The 24,677-nt window shown below is 43.8% G+C and overlaps 1 protein-coding gene across 2 annotated transcripts in view; it reads right to left on the bottom strand.

Moving 5' to 3' along the window:
* ITPKA (inositol-trisphosphate 3-kinase A) overlaps positions 1–23,952 on the bottom strand; it is a 41,070-nt gene extending 17,118 nt beyond the window's left edge. Inside the window, exons 1-2 of one of the 2 annotated variants that reach the window (XM_086749203.1) lie at positions 23,260–23,952; positions 22,889–22,939 (exon numbers count right to left, since the gene is read on the bottom strand). In XM_086749203.1, coding sequence (XP_086605329.1) covers positions 22,889–22,939; positions 23,260–23,763 — 555 coding nt within the window. In that variant the 5' untranslated portion in view covers positions 23,764–23,952. The remainder of the gene's footprint in view (positions 1–22,888; positions 22,940–23,259) is intronic. The other variant, XM_086749204.1, reaches the window with a different exon arrangement.
* Between the last annotated feature and the right edge of the window lie 725 nt (positions 23,953–24,677).

The following is a 24,677-nucleotide window of genomic DNA, read 5'->3' on the forward strand; positions in this document are numbered from 1 at the left end:
CCTCTCTGGGTCTGAGTCATGCAGTGTGCAGAAAGCAGATGCTGAACACACACACTTATGCACATTCAAGTTTCTATGAGACATGAACGTAAGCTGTTTGCCCACTGTCAGCTACACTTCCTTTCCCAGAGAACTTCAGCATCACCTTGTGATTAACGGCTTTCTCCAACTCAGCAGGTGAGTCTTACTGTGACAGGTGCATAGAAAATACATCTCTAGTTGGAGATGAGGTCACCCAAGTCTCTTAGCACCCCCTGACAGCGTGCCCCAGAATTTACTCCAGTTCAGGGATTTTCCTGCTCCCTCACCTCTTTCCCAATCTTGTTACTTTTTAACAAAGCTGGGCATTGCTCTGGCCACCTTTGGCTGCCACACAGTGCAGCTGTCTGGATAACGCTGCAGGCAGACAGGGAAACGGAACAGCTGCTCACAAACAGCAGCTGAGCGCTGCGTCGCAAAGGTTGAAAGGGGGAGAAAAAAAAAAAAAATTAGAAAGTGAAAAAGTCTCAAGCTCTGGAACCGAAATCCAGGTGGGAAGAGAACCACAGCCCACTGGCATTCATGTTACACTCTGAGAGATCCCAAAGTGCTTTACAAACAAGGACAGCAGGCTCATTTCTGAGCTTCAAAATGAAGTTGCACAATACTTGTGCACAATTTAGGGCTAAGGGGTTTGTGCTGAGATCAAGTATAGTTGGGGATTAGGCTGCAATTACAGAAGTGCTTATCAATAGCCTACCTGGGATTCACAAAAAAATCAATGGGAGGCATTGATTTCACTGAAAATGAGTTTAGGTCATTGCTCAACACCTGAAAAATCCACCTTTAAAACAACCATGTCTTATCTAGCCGGGATATTGATCTGACAATTTAGACACTTAGGATACCTGATTTTTATTGTTTTCTACCCTATACTTCTACAGAATTGAAAAAATACAAAAAGTGAAATTGCAGGCAGTGATACACAGGCAAAATGTAGCTCCCCAGATCACGTCCTGACCTGGACATCCTTGCCCAAACTTAGAATCACAGACTAGTTTGGGCTGCAAGGAACCTTTAAAAGTCATCTAGTCCAATCCCCCTGCAAGGAGCAAGGACATCTTAACTTGTTCACCTATACCACTTATACTCACTGTAACTTGTTCACTTATACCACTTTTCTCCAGCAACGTTGATTACTGTGCGAGGGCAAAACTTTGTGGCTATCTTAGGATGTATCAAGAGGGTACATGAACTCACAGATGCAAGTGATCTTTCTTTTAAGGGTTTGTCTTCACAAGGAAGTTTTAAGTTATGCTGCAAATTAAACTGACATAATATAACCACTATACGAGCATACTTATTCTGAAATAAGATTGCTTCTTCCTACTTAACTTATTTTGGTTTTGAACGCAGTTCAAGCTGAAATTGAGCCACTCTTGGTCTGATATAAATGCCCCATGCAGAAGTAACACTTTTGAAAACATATCATGCTAGTGAGAGAAAGCATCTAAAGAAAATCCTGAATGTTTGAGAATCATGAAGACTCAGTTGCACTTACTGCAACTCCACAGATAGTTACTAGCTCTAGCTAAACTCTGGTTTCATAAATACCTTCTGCAGGTTTAAATGACCCTTTCATATTCAATATTATTTGGATTTCATATTCTATATTATTTGCTTTAAGTCGTTCCAAATGTCAACCTTGCAGTGCTAAACAGTGACTTGGCTCCATCACAGAGCCAGCTGCTCTCTGGTTAGGATGAGAGACACTTGTACACCACTTACAAGTGTCCATAGCCTCCTTCTGGATGAAAGTGCAATGTAACTACTGTTATTCAAGCAGCAAAGATAAATTACTTCTGTATAGTCTATTTGCCAGATTTAACCAACAGCAGAAACCCTTCTGTCTATTCTGCTGTTTCTACTCCAGACTGACACAGCCCTAAGTTATTTAAAGAACAGTGGAAAGTAAACATCTTTCTGAATTAAAATGACCCTTTCAATGTATCTCCTGCCAAAAATTCAGTTTTTGAAGATTCCAGTCCAATTTTCAGGGTAACACTTCTTCCCTTAATCAGAAGTCAGCATTGCTCCATAACTCTCCCATAAAGATCCTGCACTCATCACAATATCCCACTCCTAACCAACTGCATCTTGTCTCCCAATGACTTGTCACACTGCGATATCCAGGAGTGATGAGAAGCACAGGTTTCCAGGAATGCACATCAACTGTCAATGTAACACCACACACCAGTGGCTTTCCCGCCTCCTCCCTCCCACCTAGCCCTAAGAAGCTGCAGCTTCTATTTGTACTGTGGGTGTGAAGGAGAGACAATGGGCCAAATTCAGCCCCAGCTCAAGTGGACTTCGGCTGATTGGGTTACAGCTGCCTTAGATGAGAACATTTAAGCTACTCATCCAATAAGTAGACACTGTCTTTTTTTTTTTTATTTTAAATAATCTCTTCACAAATTTTTTCCCCCTCAAGACAGAGAAAGCACGAGGCTCAAGCTAGGAGGGACAGGACTGCTTCCATACCCATTCTGTGGGGCGTGCTGCCATCAGCAGGGGTTCAGCTGCTGCACCTTCCTCTACTGCAACTTCCAGTCTCCCTGCTCACTCAACCCAGTACGCAAACAGGGCTGCATGCTGTTGGAACCGTAGCATGAGTGGGAAGATGACAACTTTGTGTGCCTGCTGTGGGAGGAATCTTTCTCACTTCTATTTCTAAAGCAAGATCTCTTCCTCTTTGTTAGCAATGGTATTACATGCTTTTCAAATCACTGCTTTATGCTGCAGTGGCAAAGAGGACTGCTACCACTGCCCATCTGTGTTTGCAGTCCGTATCTCCCTCCATCCCCGTTTCTTCTAGATACCTGCTCAGTCCTCCGTGATATTTTGCTCTGCCTGGGTTTCCCCAGGCCCTCATTTCTTCTAGATTCCCAACCAGTGTATGCTATTCACATGTATTTAGGGAAAACTTGAGTATATCTGCATCAGGATTGCCTGAATCAGATGCCCTTGACGTCACCGACGCTGTTTTGTATGCCTCTTGAAATCAATATACTCAAGAGCTTTTCAATAGGAAAAAGGAAACCATTTCAAAACGGTCAAGAGACAAACGTGAGAAATATTAATATTCTTAGGTTCAGTATGGAAGTTACGCAATGTGAACTGTAACTGACATACTATATATATATCTCCCCAAGCAATAAAAGCTGTGGGATGCTGAAGAGGAGAAAAGCTTGTTTCCTGCCAACAGGTCAGCCTGCGTGACAGGCTGTGCCACTGGAACTGTGTCCCTGGTAGCAAACAAACAAAAATTCAAGGGAAAAGAATGGGAGAACCGATTCCCACAATGCGGCCGCAGTGCACGCGAAGGATTATGGCATGGTTTCTGACACTGGCCTGTGTTATCTGGATTACTCTTTCAAATCTGAAACACAGCACTGAAGAGAAGCATTCATCCATGTGGCTGATGTGGCAGACTTGCTCTGTGTTAGCACTGGCCTATGCAGACAAGATGCTGGCCAGATGAGGCATTCCCAACCTATCCAACCATGGATACAGGTAGCTGTTGCCATCATGCCTATCCATTAAGAAACAGCAAAGATGAGCAGGAACTGAGAGCCACTGGTTCCTGTGAGTACAGCTTTCTCCAGGCCTTTTCTCATGATGAGAACACAACTTCATACATTATTAGTATGCAGAAGCACAGCCATGATGATCCTGCCCAAATACATCAGTAGGACTTGGCTGAGGAAAACCCACTAAATTCATCTACAAGACATTTTATCCATTTTAAGGGGGTTTGGCCCAGGCCTCACTGTCCCCACAAATTAATCCATAGGAACTAACCAGCCTTCCCGAAACCCTCCCACCATTTCAGGACAAGGGCTATAATATCCTAATAGCCAAGCTCACCAAACAGATTAGTGCAGACTCCCTGAATTGGGTGGGGTTTTTCTGGCTGCTGCTGCTGTTGTTTGACATGCAGTATAGAACAACAGAAATTTCTCTCTGACCGTATGCTGAATCCCTCAGGGACAGATAAGCCACTCTGACTCCTAAGGACACTGGGGGATAGGGACCTCAACCTTCATCTGCTGTTCTGTGGAAAAATAAATAAAATCTCTCCCTTATTTAAGGGTAAAATGAAAACAAAGATGTCTCTTCTCTGAACACCTTAAACGTACGTAATTACCCTCAGACAAGCACTGACAAACAGGCAACATACACAGAAGTTTGCAGAATTGAGTCCTAAGTGAAACAATTACAATAAATAAAAACCAATCACATCTAGATTAGTAAGTTTCAGGAGAGGGAGGGCAAAATAAGAAAAACTTTTTGTTCAGAAAAAGAAACCTATCAGTTTTAATAATCCTAGCATATTACTTGAAATTATAGTGAGCTAAAGAACAAAAGCACATTGAAATGTAACATAAATCAACAAGGTCCTTAAAAAAAAGTTCAGTTTTCCATCAGCAGCAGAGTGGAGGAGTAGTTTCTTGCCTGAGCTGGTAAATTTTCATGGAAATTCAGCTAGACAATAGTAAACAATGACCCTTGAATCCTTTTTCCAGGAAAATGTCAGCAGTTTCTTCATCCAAGATCCTGTTTTCTTTTTTGTGCACTAGTACAAAGCCTACGCAAGCCCACAGAGAGCTATTATGACAGCAAGAAACAAAAGGATAGTGAAAAATTTCTTTGTAATTTTTTTTCTAAAAGTATTTAAGAAAGAGTACTTAATTGTCAGTCATCATAATCTACTGTTCTCTTAAAGTCTTTACATCATTTAGGCTAAATTCTGCCACTCTGGGACATGGGGGCTGAAATCTGATCTGTATTGCTGGTTGCCACTGCCTACTCAGTGTCTCACTAACTCCTAGAAGGAACAAGGTTTCTCCATAGGGACCTGCAAGGAGTATAAAAAACTATAATTATGAAAAAGTTACTACATGTCCGTGTGCCTAAAAGACAAAAGCACTGAGCCATACCTTGCCCGGCAATCCCAGCCAACGCAGCGCAAATGAGCGAGCCTGTGAGAAGGTGATGGATGTTGGCTTCTTTCTGGACACAATAACAATAGTGACTGGAAAAGTAAAAACCTGGGAACCCATCAGGCCATTAGCTGGAACTGCCTTCTACAAGCGGGCCCTAAGCTAACACTAAGCATTACTAAACTGGGTATCAGTTATGACTTATCCATGCACAGTATTAGTCATTCTCCAGGAAGAATGACTCTCACTGAGTCGCATTTCTGCTGTGATTTTTTTTTTCCCCCCTTCTTCTCTTCCTTCTTCCTTCCCGGGCTACACACTAACACCCATATTACTCTGAGTGATGCAACAAATGCTCATAAGGTCGGTAAGATTATTCACAGAGCTGTCATTAAGTACCAGTGCGAGCAGTTTGCAGGGCCTAGTCCTGCAAACAGCTCTCTATTACTATTTGTTCCTTCTGAACTCTGTGTATGTCTTACAGTTTTATTATTGTGTCAACTTTACTTTTTATAGTGCATATACATTTACTTAACTGAGTAAAATGTTTGGAAAACCCTATGAGTTAGTTTTATCTACAAAATCCTTGATTGTTTTATTTACCTTAGTTTATTAAAACTGAAATAAATCAGCTTGAAAGCTAGTTTGTTTTCTTAATTCTTTATTCCATTTTACTAAATTACTTAATTCAATTCAGAAAATGAAATTAACATATTCAGATTTGTTCTCCATTTTCAGTACTGTTTGTCACTTTATTTGAATTGGCTTTGACCTTAATGAACTTAAATGTAGGTCCAAAGCTACTAACCGTATTATTTTAATGAACTAAGTCTAGCCAGAACAAAACCTTGCTTTCATCTGTCTCAATGCAGCCATTACCTGCCACTACCATAAAAAGCTTCCATAAGAAATAATTTTGAGGCCACAACCAAGACAATTACTAGCCTAACTTAATTACCCTGTAATTAGATATGCTTCTCTCTCTGTGAATGTAATCAATAACTACAGTACTATAATTACAATCTATTTAAAATAAAAGTCACAAACAGTTTAACAAAGAATCTACTGCTTTGTCAAAATCACAATATTCTACCCAGACAAGTTATCAGCGTAATTTCCCCCAAACCAATGAGCAGCTTCATAGCAGCAGCCAGCTTCAAAGGTTATCAGGGATTTCATTTTTTTTTTTTTTTTTCAAGGGAATGCAGCTGTGGGACAGCCAACCATATGGTTTCATCTCATGGAGAGACCCAGGGATTTGAGTGATGTTATATAAAAAAACAAACAAACAAACAAAAAAAAAACAACAACCCAAAAAAGATAGTGAGAGTTGCTGAGCAACATGGTATCTTTCCGGTTACAGTCACAGAATTTGCCTACTGAGGGATTCTAGCTTTGAGTTCTTTCACTTTGAGGCTTAGTGTAGTTGTCTTTGCAGATCTGAAAGATGCAGGCTGTTGACTTGGTCCGATACAGATCCTGGAACAGCAGACATTTTTATGCCCAATATAAGCAAGTTATAATTATCCTTGCTTTTTCTTCTAATAATATATACAGATATATATACACATACATGCACACTTTAAAAATATCTAAAGCAGCTAGTAAAAGTTTTTCATTGCAGTTGTTCAAAATTCCATTACTTATTTTTTTTTTAATTGTCCAGACTATAACAGCTCCTAGGCTTGGGATCATTTGATATTTGAAGAAACTCAGAAGACCTAACGAGGCATCATAGTGCAATGGAGAGAGAGGCATACATGTCATTTTTCCCTTATTTGTTGGGAGAAATATAACTTAAATATCCACAAAGGTTCTGTGTAGGGAAACAAAGTGCAAGATTTGCCCATAGCTAAACCAAAAATATCCTGAATAACAACAAAAAATCCCTGAATTTGTCATACAAGGCACTTACTTTATACTTTCAGCAGCCAGTTTCTGTGCTTTTGCCCCTAATTAAAGGTTTTTAGAATCCTCAAACTCAAGAGATTCCTGCTGCCAAGTCTACTGCCCACTTGGCTGAATCAGACATGAATCACAGATCGAGACAAAGATCTCAATGGGTGGGAGGTGAAAGAGCAAGTCAACAAGAAGAATGCTCCCCAAGCAAGCTCTGACATGAGTACGTGAGCAAACACTCACACAAACCCTCATAACTAAGTTTCTGAGCACAACACTTGATTTTGCTCCCAAGATAGGGTGAGGTTCTTGCAGCAACTGACTCAGCCTTGTTATTCTCTTGCGCCTGGGCAGTAGAGAGGTTCCTGATGCACACAAACACCAGTCTGCACAGTAGTGATTGTTGATCCCTGGACAAAAAGGTACACGGGGCCAGAATCGAAATGTTGCTCTATGATAACTTACATCAATGGACAGTCCAACCCAGAGTCTGGAGATTTGAGCACCTGCTTTAAAAAGCCTGTGCCCCGATACGCAACAGCATCATTCTTCAGACTGTCAGAGGTGCTATGCCAATCAACATCAACTGGTAACTCGTCCAAGTCATTGCAACTGGTCTTCTGCCAGGGCAGCTGTGTTACTTCAAATGCTGTTAGCAGTCACTCAAGGAATACAAAGTGTAACCATGTCCTTCATCAAGAAAATCACTGATCCACCTCCACATGCCAGATGCCTTGGGAGCCTTGACCATCCTTGTACCTGCTTCAGTCCCCAAGGGAACTAACACCCGCTGCTTTGTCACACAGTTGATCTTCCTGTGGTGTGCAAGTGCCGGCTGGAGCTGTAAGACTGATGATCAACAGCAAGGGAGAACACATGCTCCTAGAGAAGAACAGCAGTTTGCGCGCTACACGAGCAACTTCCTGATCAGCACCTCTCATCAGTCTGCCAGGCAAACTGTGACTACACCTTCACCTCTCCTTCCTCTCTTCCACCATCCAGCCTCTAAAGCTTTAAGAAGAAACGGTGCTCAGTCTGTACTTAGCCCCTGACGCTTCCGGTTTTGCACTCAACCATGGGTGAGGGCCACAGCTGCTCAACCAGCGTTAGGCAGGTGTATCCTCTGACTGCAGGGTTTTCATTTCCTGTTTGTACCACACTCAAGATGGGCTTGGCTAAATCTTCAGAGTCATGAGAAACACTTAATGCAATAAGCAGAAACAAAGCTGAAAGACAGAAGCCTTGGGTTCCTGTGTTTTCTCCTCTGTCATGCCTCACCATGCAGCGAGATGCATACATTCTTTGGCTCGCTGCTCTTTAGGATACTTGGTAAGCTTGTTAGATATTCGCTATTGTCTAGACTAAAGGAAAAAGCAAAGAAGAGAGAAACGGATGGTCGGTATCAGACTGAATTACTAGGAGCACAAAATTCCACATCCCACTCTACAGTTGGATTCTACTTTTAATTCCAGGAGCAGTCCCTCTCCAAAACAGAGGAAAATGAAGTATAAAGAAGTGAAAGCATTGCCTGCCTTTCTGCAAACAGCGTCAGAGCCACAGTCTGCTGACTATTCTGCAGGAATCAATGTTGGCATTTTGTTTCTGATCATTATCAAGTGAAATATCTACAACTTCTATGTCATTCCTAGGCCAAAAGCAAAAATAGTGAAGGAATTAGATGGCTTTAAAGACGCACTGTCACAAGGGTTTCCTTCACTTTTCTCACTGAGATGTAAAGCCAATCCTCTTGACTGAATAACAGATTTTATTTTAATATGAATCAACATTTTCTGTTCTAAGGGATACTGAAATGTCTACCTTTGACAACAGGCTTTAAACATGGCCATTATCTCTATCGTTGCAGCTTGCGCTCCGCTCTCAAAGACATTGCAATACTCTCTAACAGGATGTAAGTCCGCCACCTGTCCCTACTGAACTCAGGAAAACTGAACCAAAGAGGTTTGGCCTCTAGCCGGGTTCTGCCAGAACATCAGTCTTGCTGGAAATGGAAATGTTATTATCCAGGAAGTAAATGGAAAGTTCCTCACTATAGGAAAGCTGACTTACTTACAGAGCCCAGACATTTGAGATTTATCCAGGCTGTTCATCACCCAGAACAATTTTGTAGTAAACCAAACATCACTTTAGCAGATGCTGTGGCAGAAGGAAAGAAATCTTTCTTAACCTTCAAACCAGCTGCAGTTTAAGTCCCCAGAAAATTCCTATGCTACAGTTTGGCAATTTGAGAAGTCTCTGCCCACCTTCCATCTATCCTCCGCTTGCTGTGGGTCACTTATTGACACCACCAGTCATGAGAAAGGGACATCTAGAAAGACAACACTCTTTAGATGAAAAAATGAGCCTAACATCCTATTAGGTGGGACACAGAACTACCAGTTCCAAACAGGATGAATATTTGGGAATACTGAAAACCCAAACACATCCACACTTCTCTACACATAGACCAATAAATAGGTTCAGCCTAAAACACGAGTACAATTTGTAAAGGCACAAACGTGTCATTTGTGAACTGTGTATGACCTCAAATCCAGTCGTACTACAAGAAGAAGTGCCAATCCATTTAAATCAGGTGTGGTTTCTGCGTAACATCAAGAGACACGGTGTTCTGGCAACAAGCCAGGAAATAACTTCAAGAAGCTAATCTCTCCTGAGTGAACTGCAGGCACTCGGGAAGGAAGCTGAGCATGCGCTTCATCTAATTCGCTAAGGTGATGCAGGCTGTTACCTAGACACACAGCTCTATCCTGCCTGCCCAGCAGTGAAGGGGTACGCTCACCACCAGTTTAACACTCCAGTGATTCAGCGGCCACAGGAGAATCTCCAGTCTGAACAGATAAAGAGAAATTAAGGACATTTTAATACTTGTACTTTATTACACTTCCTCATTTGCCACAAACCACTACCATCAGACAGAAATTGCAAAATTGTCTTCTATTAACTGGTCAAAGACTTCTCTCCTCCTATCCCTAGCAGTTCAGGCTAGTGAACACATGTTGAAAGTTTACCATGCTTTCAACCTACCCTTGGGTAAGGGCCTCCCATGTAACTTAGAGATTCTGCCTGAAACAAACATAACACTGTCGTATTGGAAGATTACTGTGCTATCAATTTTTTTCCTGTAGGAAAGGACAGGAAGCACAAAGATAGAGTTAACTTTGCTGTAAAAACCTACTGGTTATCTATGATGATTGTGCTCCATTTTGGTCACTATTCCATGAAAATTTTGACAAAATGGAAGAAAGTTCAGGGATGAATAACAAACACTATATATCTCTGAGGCTGAAAGAATTGTGTTCGTTTAGCATGAGAGGATGAAGCACGGCAACTGTCTTCCAGTACACAAGTTTTCATAACTATAAAAGCAGTCAATTGTTCTCCATGTCCACTAGGAAGGACAAGAACAAATGTCTTAATTTGCAACAAAACCAAAACATTCAAGTGAGACACCAGAAAAGGGCTTTCCAGGTGAGTTTTTCAAATGCCTGTAAAATCGTGGTCTAGCTCAGTCACAGGGGACAATTGCCACCAATTATCATCAACTGCCACAGAACCGGGTTGATCCCAGTGTCAATGAGCTGCAATATTTTTAAAGGAGTTCTAGTCACAGGCACCAAGATGGCTCATCATTAATGGTCTAAAGATAATTATACCCTGCAGGACAGTGAGGAAAGTTACATGATCCCTTTCTGTGCTTCAGTTACATTTCCTAAAAAGTATTAAAGCTTTCATCTAAAAAACTAAGTCACTCACACTCATTTGTTTGCAAATCAGGATTTCTGAAATTGTTGTACACATACACATATATATATGCACGTACATATAAAGAGGTCACTGATAGATATTTATTTTTAAAATATACTTACATTACTTTTTTTTTTCCACCATGATAACTCAGCTTCTAACATCCTAAAATGTCGGACTACGATCTGCAAAAGATCTGAGTAAACTTCATTTGCTCTGTACGGGACCTAAGTCCAGACACGTGCCCTTTCTCTGCTCTAGTACCCGCAACTGCAGGCTGTAATAGCTCCGCTTCAGAACACCGCTGAACAATTTAAGTAATTAATGCTTGCAAACTAAATTAGAGGCACTCAAATAAGGTATTCAAGTACTCAAATAAGCAGCAATATAGTGTTAAGTAAAAAAGATCATTAGAGTCTAAAAACTTGTCACGTAAAAAACAGATCAGTCATCCACTGGTAACAGTTTGCCATCTGCTCTTCTAATCTATCACAAGACAAAGTCCACCACTCAGTTTCTCCTCTTCTCCTTTGTCTCCTCCAAACTCACACCTCCATTTTCCTCTAAAGAAGCATAAGCAGTTACTGCTTCACCTATCACGTATGCCACTGCTCAAATACGGCCCACCCTTTGCAATGGAATGCAAGTGTCAACATGCGATAGGCACTGTTATTTAGCAGGGTGTGGTATTTACCTAGGGGAAAGCCACATCCTTCAGCAACCACTTTAATAACTCTGAGTTTTAACATAGCAACTGTGAGATTATTCTGAACCACTCTGTTGAAAGGATTAAAAAAACCAAACCAAACCAAAACAAAACAACCAAACGCTACCCACCAAAACAGAACACATACTCCTATTTGGGTTAGTGTCAGAACAGAACAAGTGAGGCCAGTGTTCCAGACAAGATGGGAGCCCATAAATGGAATGAATAAATCCCAATGATGGAGAAACCCAGAATTAAATGGAAATGAGGACCCTTCAACTTCCCCCACAGGAGTGAGAGGTCCTTCTGGGTCACGAGGTAGTTGGTTGTTTTGGGAACAAACCTAAGATTAGAGAAACTCTTCCTGCCCCAAGTCAGCACTAGGAACTATGTAAGGAATCCAATTTCTCCCTTGAGCAAAACTACAGGATCAGAAGAGAATTTCTGTTAAAAGAACAACACAAGAAAGGCGAGTTGAATTCCTCCTCCATATCAGAAGGAGGTAGTCCCAGAAGATATAGGATTATTTAAGATTTTAATTTCCATAATGTAGCCTTAAGAAAGAGAGTCAAATCCAGACCTTACATAACCAGGAGTGACTCAATGAAAGACTGAAACTGAAACAAGGCATCTGCCTTCCTGAAGAGTTGTGGGTGTTTGAACAATAGTAAATGTGTTCTACAAAATATGTTTGCTCTGCCCTGAAGGTAAACAAATGTGTTTACAATCAAGATCCTGGAGATCCCACCTTTTTAGAAGCACAAACATCAATTGCCAATTATTAAGAACTCAACCCACCTAAAAATAAAATAAACAGGGTGTAGCTGATACATAGACCATTTATCTACCAAAACTTTTATCTCATAGTAAAAGAGACAAAAAAAAAAAATCCATAAAACTTAAAGGAATTTCATACTCTTGGTTCCTAGCAACAGAACTGCAAGCCATACTCCAGTATCTTGCAAAACAACCTACTATTTCAGCCTCCTGAAATATGGCGCAAGCAGTTTTTTCTCTACCAGACTGGATACAGCTAGCAGAATCCAAGAGCTACCAACATCAATAAACCACAGCTCAGCAAAGACAAGACAGACATTTGACATGTCATTTGCAGGTGGTTTATGGCTTACGCTGCACGCAGGGGTACAAGCCATGCAAAGAAGTTACTTCACAAGACAAGACTGATTTTGCTGCCCTATCTACTCTTCTTCTGTAAGAACACAATATAAAAAGAAAACTGGGAACTTGGCTACATTAATGCTATAGCCATGCCCTGTCCCAGACAAGATCTCTGCCTATATAGTCAGAGGACTGAAAAGGCAGACCGGGATCAAGACACACAGCTATAGTAATGAGAGAGGACATGTTTCTAGAGATAATGCAGAAAATCCCATTGGATGACCAGACCATTACTTTTCACTCCAGTTTTAACGCTGGAACGGAAAACCATGCTCAGAACACCAGCCAGTCCTACTGCTGGAAAAAGACCTGGAGACTGTTGGCAGAGCACAGGGCTGTTAGACAGCACTCCCCTTCCTGGGCTCATTGCTGGTGGCAGTCACATACTCTTTCTGGTCCTGCTATAAACTCCAGGAAAACAAGTCATTAAACTGTTAGAGAGGCCTGCTTAGTGCCCAAACCCATGCAGATCATTAGGCCAGAGAGAACTCCAGAGACTCGCTTCTTCCTAACATATTTAAAATATACCTTCACTATTTTTTCTGCTGAATGCCTTTGGTAGCCACGGTGGAATCATGAGCACGTGACAGGTAAAAGCACCTGAAGTCAGGAATCTCCACTTAAAATCTTTCTATAGGATTTTCAACAGAATGGCAGGATCTGACCTGAAATTAGTACCTTGGGATTAAATTGTCTACTCTTTCTGGGCTAGTACAAAGAAGGCCAAAAAAAGTTCCTCATCTAAATTCCACAGAGCAAGACAATACAAACTGTATCAAATTATCAGCTAAAAATTCTGACAGTCAGCATTTTGCGCTGTGAAAAGTGAAAGCTGGAGCGTAGGAAGATTTCCTCGTTTCTTCAGATTACATTCTCCTCTGAACAAAACTGACCCTTTGTGGAACCGGCGTTGCTGTTCCTACAGAACGTGCATGGGTGGGAATGGCTGAGGAAGGAGCCCACAGCAAGCAGAGCTTATCATGATTAGAACATTCAGGTCAAGTGCACTTAGCCAACAACCCACTCAAACCCCACAAAAGATAACAAATCTGCACGCATGAACACTGTTCACACAGATTTTTATCCTTTCTATCACTGCATCACATAAGCATACAGAGATGGAGAAAAATACAGAGGCCACCTTTTAAGATTTGCTCTAGTGCTGCCTCCCTTTCAGAAGATCAGGGTCTCAAACCCCAGATTTCCTGTAGCACCACTAAAGCACCAATGCACAAGAAGTCTTTCTGCTTCTGTGTGGCTCATTCTTCTCAGAACTGCTCTTAGTTACTCAGCTCAAAGAAGTGCAAAACCTGTTTGCTTCAGACTGAAGAAATCCAACAAAACTTCAACTGTTTTCAAGGCTAGAAAAAGATACATCTTGATCTCATTATAAAATTTCTGATGAATCTTCCAAAAAGCTTTTTAACCTTGAATTTTGAGAAAGGAGCCTGAAATTTGGCAAGAGGAGAGTTTTCAAAGCAGAAGCAGGCCATGGGAAGATCAGAAGTCAACCTGACCCAATTCAGCAAATTGTAAGAACCACAGGTTCACCTGCAGTAGACACTCTTTGGAAGATATCTTCTGTGGAGATTGCTGAGCACAGCACACACAAAGGATTGCTGGAGCTGAGCTGAGAAGGGTATGTTCAGCCACCCCACTCTTCAGACACAGGTGAGCTTGAGGAGCCTCAGCTGTGCATGAGGCAGCTGTGACTTAGGTTTTCCCAATACAAGAGGCCCATCTCCCACAGGGCCTGAAGAGCCTCTCCAAGTGCAGCACTCCTTTGAGTGCCCTCTTTAGCACAGGACGCTAAACGGGCCAGCCAGCTCCAGCACACTCTGCAGCACGCGCTTTGGAAGGAAGGGAGGATAAAACACTGTTGTCACATGTCAGCGCCTTCCGCTACTGGAACATGTTCTGATGCTCTGAAATTACTGCCTCTGCTGAAAATTTTCAAAGATTCTACAGTATTGTATAAAACTAGGTATTAGAAAAAATGAAAATTGGCACCTCAGTTTGGGCTTTCAAAATTGGTGGGTACTTTTCATATTAACCTATCTTTCCTTCACAATTTTCCTTATATGAACAAAAAAGTTTGTGTAACGTAGATTGTGAAAACAAATTCATTAACATTCGTAAAGCACTCTACTACTGCAGTGGTGACTGTCTCAAAACTATCACGCGAAACTCAGTAACTGTGTTTACAGTAGATTTCCAGTAAGTGAAGTAAAAATGGTAAAGCCAATGAAGACAGAATAAAAAAAAAAGCTGCTTTTTATAGAGTCAAGAATGGTTTGTTTACACTGAATGAATAGGAACTACAGTGTAATTAAAGACTGTATTGTAAGCTCTGCAGAAGAGGGTAAGCCTTGACGTAAAGAGGGTAACTTAAGATTGCACAAAAAACTTCAATTCTGAAAACTTCTAACTTTTGAGTGCTCAATTTTGCATTGAAGACATTATCAAAATTCCAGTGCAAACATAATTCTCCATCTGAACATGTTCCAGTAGCGGAAGGCGCTGACATGTGACAACAGTGTTTTATCCTCCCTTCCTTCCAAAGCGCGTGCTGCAGAGTGTGCTGGAGCTGGCTGGCCCGTTTAGCGTCCTGTGCTAAAGAGGGCACTCAAAGGAGTGCTGCACTTGGAGAGGCTCTTCAGGCCCTGTGGGAGATGGGCCTCTTGTATTGGGAAAACCTAAGTCACAGCTGCCTCATGCACAGCTGAGGCTCCTCAAGCTCACCTGTGTCTGAAGAGTGGGGTGGCTGAACATACCCTTCTCAGCTCAGCTCCAGCAATCCCTTGCCTGCACTACATACAGTAGACTTTGAGGAGCACCAGCACCTCAAAGGTGAGAAGCCAAAACCTACTTTTGATTCAGCACTCTACCACAGGAAGCAAAGGAAGCAGAGCACAGAAATGACATGCTGTCCATAGTGAACATCACTGAGAAGAACCACTGCAGTGTTCTCAACGATGTGGAGCTACTTGAAAAAAGCTGTTTTCTAATAGCAGCTTGGAGTAGTGAAGGCAGCTACAGCTGAGACTGGATCACTTCATGTCAGGATGTGGTCGAGACCAGGGGACAGAATCAGATATATTGACAGTGAAGTATAATTTCCTACCATCACTAGAAAACAAAGGCATTCTCTTTCTATGCAGTGTTCAAGGAAATTTAACAAAGAGATATTACACTTATCATATGAAAGTAATACGAAGAGTACAGCAGTTTGCATTCTCCTCTGATCCATCACAAGTGAACTGTACCACTGCCACTAGCTTTCTTACTCACACAGTTCTGCGACATCCCAGCTTCCTGTTAAACAGGTAATCATTTGGTGGACTGATGAATCATACACGGTTCGGTGCAAATTACGCACAGACATAACATGTATCTATACCTATTCTTTATCACCCGTAACCACACCTCTGTTTTCAATATGGTTCACGTATGGAAAAGGTCAGAAGCTGCTGAAGAACAGGTGACTGAAATTGAATGTGAGTAAAATAAATGTGGTATCAGTGGGCTGGGGTAAACAGTTTAAAGAGTTCGTATCCACTGTGCCACCTTACTTGGAAATTTTAGCCTGTAGATAAGAGTGTTCTGGATTCTGCTTTAATGCCAAGCTCCTGCAAAGCAGTGTCTGTGTCATGCTTGCTATAGTCACCAACTGGCTTGGAGACTCCGTCCCAGGCTCTAAACTTGGATCATGCTAGGTCTATGATATTGCTTCAAATGAACTGCCAGTTGGTCTCTGGCTAACTTCTTCTCGAGCTTGCCAAGGAGCAGAAGGTTTGGTAACGGGCAGTAGTAGCCACGCCTGACGGGTTCAGGATGGGTTTCTATAGCATCATGCTCACTCTTGCATGTTTTGGAATGGAAAAGAAAATGTTGTCCCTTGTGGGAAGCTCAGCATTTATCAATACAAAAGCCCACCCAAATGCTGCAGGCTATGCATTAGCCCAGAAAGCATTCTGTATTAATGACGGGACTCAGTTAAGCACTGGAAACAATACAGGAATGTGTTTGCTAGTCTGGCACTGGATGAACAGGTAGCTTCTCCTCCTTCCCTATGCTTTTGCTCAGAATGAGCTGATGGAGAATAACACCTTTTTGGGTTTTTTTTCCTCCCTTTTTTTTTTTTCCCTGTTTTGTTTCACGGTATTTTTCCCCGGGTATGCTATGCTAGGACAGACAACATCATCTTGCCCAACTTGTGAGCTTTTTAGAAGAAGCTCTGTTGGTAGAGAAAGTTGAGAAGAGCACTTAAAACTGTAATCTAAACCTACGCTATGCAACATCCAAATTAACATGGACTGACAAGCCAATTCTTTCTGCCTCAGCCCCCTTTCTCTGCAAAATCTACACTGACAGAGAAGGTAGAAGAGAGACAGATAATGACTCCACTGGTGCTGTACATAAGATGATCGCTTTTTCCTTCCAAGATGTTTAAGAATAATATTACCTTTTCTGCCATCAGATTTTACAGATAATCACCACAAAACGCTGTATGATGCTCCTTAGTTCTTCTCTCAGTTACTGCTAAACAAAACAGCACAATATACCACACAAATACAACGTCCGTACTCAGCTTCCGGAAATACTAGCTGTATTAAATTGCATCACATTGTGAGCATTTAATCAAATTGATTCACTTTAATGAATCGGGGGTGGTGATTCTCCCCCTCTACTCTGCTCTAGTGAGACCTCACCTGGAGTACTCTGCCCAGCTCTGGAGCCCCCAACACAAGAAGGACATGGACCAGTTGGAAAGGGTCCAGAGGAGGCCACAAAGATGGTCAGAGGGCTGGAGCACCTCTCCTATGAGGACAGGCTGAGAGAGTTGGGGCTGTTCAGTTTGGAGTGGGCTCCAGGGAGACCTTATAGCAGCCTTCCAGTACCTAAAGTGGGCCTACAAGAAAGATGGGGAGAAACTCTTCAGCAGGGCTGTTGTGGTAGGGCAAAGGGTAACAGTTGTAAAATAAAGGGAGGTAGAAGTAGACTAGATATTAGGAAAAAATTTTTTTACAATGAGGGTTGTAGAACACTGGAAGAGGTTGCCCAGAGAGGTGGTGGATGCCCCATCCCTTGGAAACTTTCAAGGCCAGGTTGGATGAGGCTCTGAGCAACCTGATCTGGTTGGAGATGTCCCTGCCTCTTGCAGGGGAATTGGACTAGATGACCTTTAAAGGTCCCTTCCAACCCAAACCATTCTATGGTTCTCTGACACATTCCATTTATAGCAAACCTTAGATGTGAGACGAGACTTTATTTTTGTCTACATTCAATTAAAAATATGTTCACCCTCCCCAAACCAGCCTAACAGGGTAAGAGTATCAGAACCCAACAATGTACATACACATGCAAAGTTTCCAAACTACTGCTCTAGACACTACCCATATTCCTTTTCAGATTAACATGAGTTTTCACAAAAAAAAAATCTTTAACTCTGCTAAGTCAATGATAGCCTGAGAAAAATCTGCTTAGGTATGCCCTCTTTAAATAAGAATGCATCACCCTACAATGAGGAGTTGCTATTACTTTCTTTCTCTCTTTCCAGATGTAATAAGCATTTTAAGGAGGTTTGAACTGTAGAAGTGCACATATAGAGAAACTTCTGTAACCCACCTAATCCAACAGGTCCATAAGAAAAAAAAAAACAAAAACAAACAAACAAACCTACGACAGAGCTCTTCTAATTTTAAACTGCACATCCAAGCAATATGTCCTTTAACATACCAAAAGTGAAAACTATCAGAGGGAAATTGATACAGAAGAGAAGAATCTTGTAACCTGTAAGTCACCATTTCAGGTATATCCAGGATGAGAAACTTTTAAATGCTAAGACGTTTAATTGCCTCTCTCCCAACTGATTTGGTAAAAGCTAACTCGTTTCCTACCAGACAAGAATCTACATTACTAATAAACAGTCACCACTAGAACTGATACTGCTGATATTTCAACATACTCCGTTCCAGTGTACAGAGAAGAAACCACCCTCAAACCGAGGGAAGGCTCCCAAGTCAGAGTCTTGGCCCAACAACTGTGCAACGTGGAAATGTCAAACATACTCTACTGCTGTTCACCTCATATTTGTTCAGTATACAATAGAAAGATTTCAGTATACAGAGCTGTCATTATAAATCAGCATTTGTTTTCGAACTATGAAATGTATTGCATTAAACGTAGTTGTTCCACAAGCAGCAAACTAACGAAGCCTGGTTTCTACTTGACTGGTACTTACTGTCTTGCACCCTTATCAGAGTAACTACAGCTTGTCACCGTCCTCTGTAAGCTTGTGCCAAAAAAACCTCCAATCCCTCTCATATTTCTACACCTCCCCACAATTTCCTCACTGTCTTCCCCAGTCCCTCAACCAGCGCCTTCCACTTTCCCTAACCTCACCAGATCACAGCACCGTATTCTCCCTCCCATACTTTCTCCTAATTACCCTCAGGACAAGAGGCACTGCCTGCTGCAGCTGGCACAAGCACATACTAGCCAGTCTGTACGTGCCGATTCTCTAGCTAACAAGCAAAACAGAACAGTTGAACTCATCCTGCACCTTCCCCTGGCGGGAAGAACAGGTATGCACTTATTTCGGTTTCCTCTCCTCCACTCAGAGGCTGACCTTCACAGAACTTTAAAGAGCTCTTGAAGAAACTTTTGAGATGTCTATCCCACTGCCATATTTGGCTGAAATCTACTGAAGTTGTTAAAATTGAATTGATAGAGTGATTACACAAGCTTTCTTTCCTTTGGAAAGTAGGCTAAAAACCCATTAACAGTCTTACTTATGTCATCCCTTCGTTTCCAGTCTTCATTTAAAAATAACAATGCTATTCTACTGCATTAGCTTATGTAACCCACCCCTGAGCTGAAGTAGTTGAATCTTCCTGTCTGTATCTATTAAGTGTGTACACCTCTCTAGATGTTGGTCCATTTTAAGGTGCTTGGTATCATGAAAAATAACGGTGAGAAGATCAGTGAAACCGAAGAAGCTTCACCAAGAGCCATCCCCCAAAGTTTCTGGACTGGTATCATTGCAAGCAAGAACTGAACTGCTTTTTCTCTAGCAAGCTGTCAGCTGTTCTCATGGTTACAGATCTAGGAATTTGGAATGACAGGTCACAGCTATGAGAACGAGTAGATTTATTTGGCATGGTTCTATCTAGTAAATATCATTCTCCCATAAAGACGACAAGAGGCTGCTGTATATTATCACCGTGTTTATTCTCTGTGAAAACCACTTTTTAAAGTCTCTGTCCCAACAAAGAAGGTGCTAACCAGACTTACGTATTTCTTAAAATTGCTCACTCACAGAATGAAGACAAAAACACATAACTCTCGCACTCTCTCCATTACTAAAAATAGATCACTGGTGCTTTCACTGCAAGATTCAAGTGTGTATATACACTTCCTAGCTGGCATGAAGCAAAGGTAGAAAAGCACACTTCCCACTTAAGTGCAAGGGAAGGCAGGAATGTTAACTTTTGTCATAGGGTAAAAATCTATTCTGTCAACTGGCTATTCAAAAAATAACCAATAATTTTTTATTAAGTTAATTGCCAAGATTTGTGAAGCTCCAGCTACGGTGCTATGCAAATTACATTACCACAGCTTTGCGCAATTGGTTTTCACAGAACCACAAGTTCAGCTTACAGGACAGCAGCAGAACAGGCTTCTCTCACACCTACAGCTCTTCACTGCTGGAGGGGTCTTCCTCTAGGGAAGCCAGGGCAGTCCAGTTTCCAAAGCCTCTGTTAATTACTGCAAATGAAATGCGGAACTTGTGCCGAGGAACTGAACACCTGCCCACTGAGCTTCTCTCAAAGATGGGCCTGCCTAGATGTGAACAGCGTTTTGTCCCTGCTGAGCCAGGCTGGAACTGCACTGTAACCATCAGTCATCAGTCCCAATGTATTCACTCCCCTCAGCAGAGGCCCTAAGGTTCCAGGGACATGCCCACATACTGCGCTCGATAAGAAACAAAAATTTAACATGGTCGTGAAGTGCCAATTCATCCAACCCAGAACGCGCTGCGAAACGCTTAACTGAATCACTCATACTCTTGGAGAGCTCTCTGTTTGTCTAGTGAGTTGCCAGAGAGAACTGTCCTCCAAGGGGGACAGTCAAGGACAGCATTCCCAGGCTTACCATCCCAGGACTGGGGATAACATCCCAGGCTGCCTGATAACCCCCAGGCAGCAAGCCCTGTACACAGAGGAAGGGCTCCAGAGCTTCCTGTCTCTCACACGGGCATCTTGAGAGCCCACAATATTTCAAAGACCCAACAGGAGTCTTGATTTCCAGGTCAACAGTAGAGGCCTCCAGCTGAGAGGCCTGAGAGGGCCTTCTTCAGCTTCAGTCTCAAGTTCCTGGGTCTGCCGATGGAAGCCTTGAAGCCCTGATAACAGGAACATTATCAGAACTTCTGCTCCCTCAGCTGAAGACCTGGGCAAGTTTCCAAGGTCCCCGCTAGGCACTGGGAAGTCTGGCAGGCTCGACAGTCCAGCAGTCCTCTGAGCATCGGTTTGAGCTCAGTCATAATGAGCCAAGCTCCAAACTAATTTCTAACATTTCCAAAGAAAAGTCTAAGGAAATTCCAATACAAGGGAAATTTCAAAATGTCACAATTTCCCACGTATTAGGGAACACCAAGTCTGGCCTAGCTCTGATTTAAGTTCCCTTCAGAAAAAATCTCTATGACACTCTTAGGCAGTGTCATAACATTGGTGATATTTAGTTCTGCTGGTTTTGAGTCCTAGGTATCAGTCCCAACTCTGGCTCGCGACAGAAGTGATAACAAGATAAAGAACATCAGTCAGAATGCAGCCTCTTGGTGGGCAGTTTTGTCCCATCTTCCCCTGCACTGCAGGTATGGAAAAGTAACTCAGCCATTAAAAACATGAAGTAGTCTACCAATTGAGTGTATACTTACTTTAGCAATGAGACTTTAAAAAAAATCCTGCAGCCGTACTAAACTTGGGAAAGCTGCAAATTTTTTTTCCAAAAACTGAGTTCTCATAATACTATCGAGGTTCTCAATTTCCCACTCATCTACATGTATAGGACATTCCCTCAAAGTTTAAAATACTTACAACACAGTTATTTTTAGTTTGTCTATAAATCACTGTTAAAGACCTTCCTTACTGTTAAAATTTTCTTCTCTTGTCATTAAAAGGTGACTAAAGCCTTTTACAAATTTGCAGTGCCTACAACTTCATATAATTTAAAAGAAAGTAATACCACTCACATTCACTTACGCTGTATGTTTTAGACACATGCATGTCATAATGCATGTATCTAAAGCACACAGTTCTAATGAGTGATATAAAACTCAATATTGCATACAACAACAATTACATTAGAGATGCAGACGCAAAACTTTAAAGGCAGCATGGTTTCTTGCCTGAATAACAGCTTTTACTTCAGCATGTATTCGCAGATAGATTAACCAGATGTCACAATGCCATCTCAGAGCTCTCTGTATTGCTAAAGTGTTATCAGTAAATTCTTGTTCCCTATTAACCACGCATACAGCCCACTGCAATAGCAGGGATATGAGTCAAATGATCCAATAGCTCTTTTCCACCTTTAATTTCTTTCTTCTGCTCCTTGCATAAAATCCCCACTCACATAGCATGTATTTTAGAAAAGAAAGCCAACAGTAATTGTTCCCCCCCCCCCATGATTCTATCTCAGGATCAAAAGTACAAATTAAGTAGTATTATTATTGGTTTCTTGATATGCAATATAACAAAGTACAAACCTTCTTTTTTTTTTTTTCTTTTTTTCAAAAAACAGGCCACAAGTTGATGCAAACAAAACCAATATTGCGCACAGCATTTTACCTCCTGTACTATGTGTCCTCTAAATCAGTAAACCCACAATTACCATGAGAAAAGTCCAGCTGGAGGTATCACCTACAGGTTGCACTACTTCTTGCTTATACATTTTTTCAAAACACATGTTCTGCTTGAAAACAATTCGGTGCCAATGACCTGGCAGTAGAACAACAATTTCAGTCACGGTCTCAATAAAAGTAGGAGGGGGAATTCACTAAAGCAACATATTTCAGTCACAAAACCCCAAGAAGTATATTATAAGGTGTCAGGCAAATATATACTAAAGATCACGAAAAAGCAGCTAACTATATGCCTTTAAAAGTGCACTTCACAGATGAAAGCTGCCAAATTACAGAGAGGATTTACTGAGAAGAATGCGTTACTGCCAGAGCGGACAAAAGCATGCATTCTACCCACTCCAAGCTCCTCCCCATCTCCTGTCATGCTCACAGCAAGAAGCAGCTCAAAAATTGACAACCACAGACTCCAAGATTGGAAGAGACAAAAAATACCTGCTGGTAAATGCCTGGAAAAATTTTATTTTGGAGATCTGGTACAGGAGACTGGAGAGAAAAAAAAAAAAAAAAAAAAGAAAGAAGAAAACAACAACATGATCAAAAAACGTCTCCCCATATTCTCGGGAGATCAAGCAAAACTTCACAGCAGAAAGGAAGCGGCGCGCACCTGGCCGGGTTTTAGAGGAGCCAACGCTCGGCAGCGCTTTCCAGAGAGACGCGGCGACCCGCGCACCCCGCCGCGCCGCTCCTGGCCCCGAGAGCGGAGCTGGGTCACCACAGCCTCACTCCACAGGGGCCCGGCCGGCCGGTCCGGAGAGCCGGGCAGCGCGTCCCGGCCGAACCGTCCCCGTCCAAACCCCCCCTACCTGGTTGGTGTCCTCGCCGTGCTCCAGGTGCACGATGCCCTGGCTCCTGCCCTCCGTGTCGCTCAGCACGTCGTCTTCCGAGTCCTCCAGGAGGGACGAGGAGCCGGTGGAGGAGAGCGAGGAGGTGGAGAGCCTGCGGGACTGCAGGTGCAGCGAGTTGTCCGTTCTCAGCCAGCCGCCCTCGGGGTGCGGCGGCTGGGCCCCGGGGCTGCCCTGCGCCTCCTCGCTCTCCTCGGCGGTGACGGTGAGGCGGGGGATGACCGGCGGCAGCACCCCGTTGGGGGGCCGGCAGCCCCTCTTGGCCGGGTCGGGCAGCTGCCGAGCGGCGGCGGCGGCGACGGCGGCGCAGCGAGCCTCGAAGAGGGAGCGGAGCTCCCCCACGCTCAGCCGCTTGGTCCGGCTGAGGTCCGGGCTGTTGTGCAGCCCCGCGCGGGGCTCCATGGCGGGGTCGGCGCCGGGCGCCTGCCGGGCAGCGCCCCAAGGCCGATGGCCGGGAGCGTGCATGGGGGAGCGCCACGCCGCCGCCGGCGGGGAAACTTCTTTGTGGCTCAGTCTCCGGCCGCCGCTCGGAGCCCGGCGGCGAGGCTCATGTCCAGCCCGCCCTCCCTGGGCAGCTCTGACTCACCCGCGGCGACAGACGGAGCCCGGCTACCGTGCCCGCTGACCCGGCGCCAGGGCCATGGGGACGGCAACGAGCCCGCCCGCCCGCCGCCACCGCCCCGCTCCGCCTCGGCGCTGAGGGGCGGAGCGAGCCGAACCGCGCCGCGGGGAGAGCCCCTGCCCGCCCCTTCCCCGCCGCCCTTTTGGTTTCGCTTTCCCCGAGGAGGCCCCCGAGGAACGGCGGGAACCTCGCCGCGCCCCGGCCGCGCGCTTCCCATCTCCCGCCTTACCTCTGCGCGCGCCGCCGCCGCCGCTGGTCCCCCTCCCCCCCACCGGGTAACGGCTCCCCGGGCACGGCGGCTGCGCAGCGCGGGCGCGCGCCGGCCACCCGCGGGCCGGAGGGGCGGTGCGGCCCGTCTGGTCCCTCTCCCAGCTAGTGGGAGGGGGCGGCTTTTGGGGCTCTCCCGGGATTTCGGCCCCCTCAGGCCTGCCCGTAGCGGCTTGGAGCCCATGTGTGAACACCTCGCCCCGCCCCGACCCCCGCGGTGGGTGCTGCCCGCCGGGCGGACCTCGGCGCACGCCCCGGCCCCCATGCCCACGCCCCGTGGCAGGGGCCGCGGGACCGCCTGTCCTCCGGCAAAGCCTGGATTTTCCGTCGGTCAGCGCTTTGCCTGCCGAGCTGTGCTTAATCAGGCTGCCCTAAGCCCCAGGTTGCTGAGATACCCCAGCCCCCTTTACTGATGAATTTCAGCAAATAGCACCCCCCACCCCCCCCTCCTGCTTAACTCCCACTCTTCACCTAAAATGCAGCCCATGCT

This window comes from Chlamydotis macqueenii, chromosome 5, assembly GCF_036417535.1.
Source record: "Chlamydotis macqueenii isolate bChlMac1 chromosome 5, bChlMac1.mat, whole genome shotgun sequence".
Taxonomy (NCBI): Eukaryota; Metazoa; Chordata; class Aves; order Otidiformes; family Otididae; genus Chlamydotis; species Chlamydotis macqueenii.